At 52.9% G+C, this 2,717-nt stretch overlaps 1 protein-coding gene across 3 annotated transcripts in view; it reads right to left on the bottom strand.

The window, feature by feature from the left end:
- Positions 1 to 2,717, bottom strand: part of ST8SIA4 (ST8 alpha-N-acetyl-neuraminide alpha-2,8-sialyltransferase 4) — a 61,712-nt gene that overhangs the window by 49,173 nt on the left and 9,822 nt on the right. For 2 of the 3 annotated variants that reach the window (XM_008063283.1, XM_008063284.2), the window contains exon 1: positions 488 to 930. In XM_008063283.1, coding sequence (XP_008061474.1) covers positions 488 to 600 — 113 coding nt within the window. In that variant the 5' untranslated portion in view covers positions 601 to 930. Of the gene's footprint in view, positions 1 to 487; positions 931 to 2,717 lie in introns of those variants that run through there. The other variant, XM_021715132.1, reaches the window with a different exon arrangement.

Raw genomic sequence — 2,717 nt, 5'->3', positions numbered from 1 at the left:
AAAAAAAAAAAAAAAAAAAAATAGAAACAGAGAAGACCTATTCCTGCTTTCTGGGCTTTAAGTTCAACCTTTCAGGAAAGCAGTTTTCCCTTGTATCTCCCAGAGTGATAAGACAGAGAAAGAAGGAAGGGCAACCGTTGAGCGAATAAAGACATCTCAGTTGAGTTCTGCCCACGGATTAAAAGGACAAGGGCACACGCTCTTTGTTGACACTTCTGCAGTGACTTCTCCTTTGGCGTGCGAGCTCCCGGCGCCACACAACTGTCACCGCCACCGCACAGGGCAAGTTGAACTCGTACCGGGAACCGCGTAGGGAGAGAAGCACACACACCTCAACAACAGCCTTTGTCATTTAATTCTTGACACCAGCCGCTCGCCAGCTCAAGCAAACACACATGCTATCCCAACCATCACTCTACCCACCGCCTACACCTTTCATTTATGCCTGGACTTTTTGTCATATCCTGAAAGGAAGCTTTGCGTTTACCCGATGAGTTGCGTCTCCTGGTGCTCCTCAGTTCTTGCAATCTCTTTTGTCTTATAAAAGATCAGGAGCAGACTTATTGTGCAGATCGTCCACCTCTTCCTGATGGAGCGCATCTTGGGTGCCCGGGAAAGTCCCGGTTGCCCCAGCTCCCGCACCGTCTCTTGGTATAAAGGCTCCGTTTTGGGGAGATAGTCGCGGGGGGAAAATCTGTAAAATGCTAGGAGAGCGTGGAGCCGGGATCCCGGGATCAGGTCGCTAGGGTCCTCTGCGGCCGAGCTCCCCTCGCTCCTCGAGCGCTGCCCACTGCCCTCACGCCCGGTTCGCGCCAGCTCTTCCCGGGTCGCCCCGCGCCGCCTCCCTGGGGCTCAGGTTTCTTTTCAGATGAGATACCTTGAACGTTGGAGGTGGCGGCCGCTTCTGCAGCTGGGTTCGGGGGCGTCGCTGGCCCTTCCCTCTCGCTAGCAGGGAAACGATGAGAGAAGCCAACCAATCACCGGGCTGAGGGGGCGGAGGCTGCTGTTGCCTCGCGTTGTTGGCGGCTGCTTGGGAGAGTAACGTCCCCGGCTCCGCCGGCGCTGCGCCGGGAGCGGAAGCCCGTGGGGTGCGCGCTCGAGCTCGTGCGCGCACGCACACGCACACACACACACACACACACACACACACACACACACACACACTCTCTCTCTCTCTCTCTCTCTCTCTCTCTCTCTCTCTCTCTCCTGGGACACCAAGGCGTCAGCTCTCTGGACCTGGGAGCACTGAGATAGTGAGTCCGCATCACGGTGGAGAGGGCACCGCTACCTGGGACAGATCAGAGGACGCGTCCCGCCCGAGGATTGCTCCGAATGAAGCTGCGGGTGGGTGGCAAGAGGAGGTTGGCTTCTTCCAAGAGCCTTTGCTAAATATACACATGCTTGCACGCAAAAGCACGACCTTCGAGGTGTACTGAAACCGGGAGGGAGAAGGAAGGAAGAGGCGCTTATTATTCCGTGCAGTCTGCACAGGGCGCATTAGCGGATCGCCCCCTCAGACGACCCTGGCTCAGGATCCCAAAGGAAACAAGTGATGACAGAAGTGTCATTAGGAACTTTATGGATATTTATTTGATATTTATATGCCTCCTTTTCATTGTCATTTGGAAACTCCTCACGCAGAAGTCAAGGAAACTCCAGTCCCACTTAAACTTCACTGCAGAGGAACAGGATTCAGAGAAAAAATAAAACACTACCATGGGTTTCCCTTAAACGCAAGTACACCCACGTACAAATTCGGACGCCCAGGAAGAACGGAAAGAAAGGAAGGAAAAGAAGAAAAGGAGGAAGGAAGGAAGGACAGGATGGAGGGAGGGAAGGAGGAAGGAAGGAAGGAAGGAAAATCCTCTCCAAAAGTCTCATTGAGACGTGTTTAGCCTCCGATTTTCACCTTCTCTCTCCTACCATTTTTTCGTACTTCTCTGGCAGGGCCCTTTTCCGGTTCTGTGTTCAGCCTTTAGACTGAGTCCCTCTATACGATCCTTTGATTCTCGCCCTTCCTAGGAGAGACGCTTGCTACTCCAGTCATACCTAGCCTTGCGTCTGCTCTTCGCTCTGGCCTGGCGGGTCGCAAAGCACCTCTGGTGTGATGCGGTGCCTGGAAGTCAGGATCCCCCCACCTATGCCTACTCCATGCTTCCCCATCTTCCCAGAGTCTGTCTCAAATTGAATTCCCTGTTCCTTCAGGTTGAACCGTGGCTCCAGCGGTCTCCCACACTCGGCTGTGCTGGGATTTAAACTTCCCCAAGCTGGGAAATGGCTAGGCCACTCCAATCCTCCACCTGCGGGAGAGGGTGGGGAAGAAATCCTGAGTTACTTGGCCCCTGACAGTTTAAAATAACAAAGACGACAGCCAAAACTTTTGCTTGAAAACCCGAGGTTTCCGCCCATGCCTGCCATTCTTCCCCTAGAGTTTAGGAAGTTAACAACCTCTGAAATCTTGAGCTTAGTCTTCGCAGCAAAGAGAACGGGGTTGGGTCTAAAATGCTCCAAGGAGCAAGTAATTATGAGCCTTTATTGACACTACAAGTGGCCCGCAGGGAGCCTTTGGAGTTTATTGATGTCTGGGCAAATCCTGCTTGCCTTAGTGCATTTCTATCACACTGACTTCTCAACTAGCAGAAACTGCCAGAATAAAACAGCTTCATATTTAAGTAAAAAGGGAACTCAGAAGTGTGTGTGTGGGGTGGGGTGGGGGG

The sequence above is a fragment of the Carlito syrichta genome, unplaced genomic scaffold, assembly GCF_000164805.1.
Source record: "Carlito syrichta isolate Samal-C Ts95f unplaced genomic scaffold, Tarsius_syrichta-2.0.1 Scaffold306711, whole genome shotgun sequence".
NCBI classification, from domain to species: Eukaryota; Metazoa; Chordata; class Mammalia; order Primates; family Tarsiidae; genus Carlito; species Carlito syrichta.
This window is presented reverse-complemented; position numbering and strand designations above follow the sequence as displayed.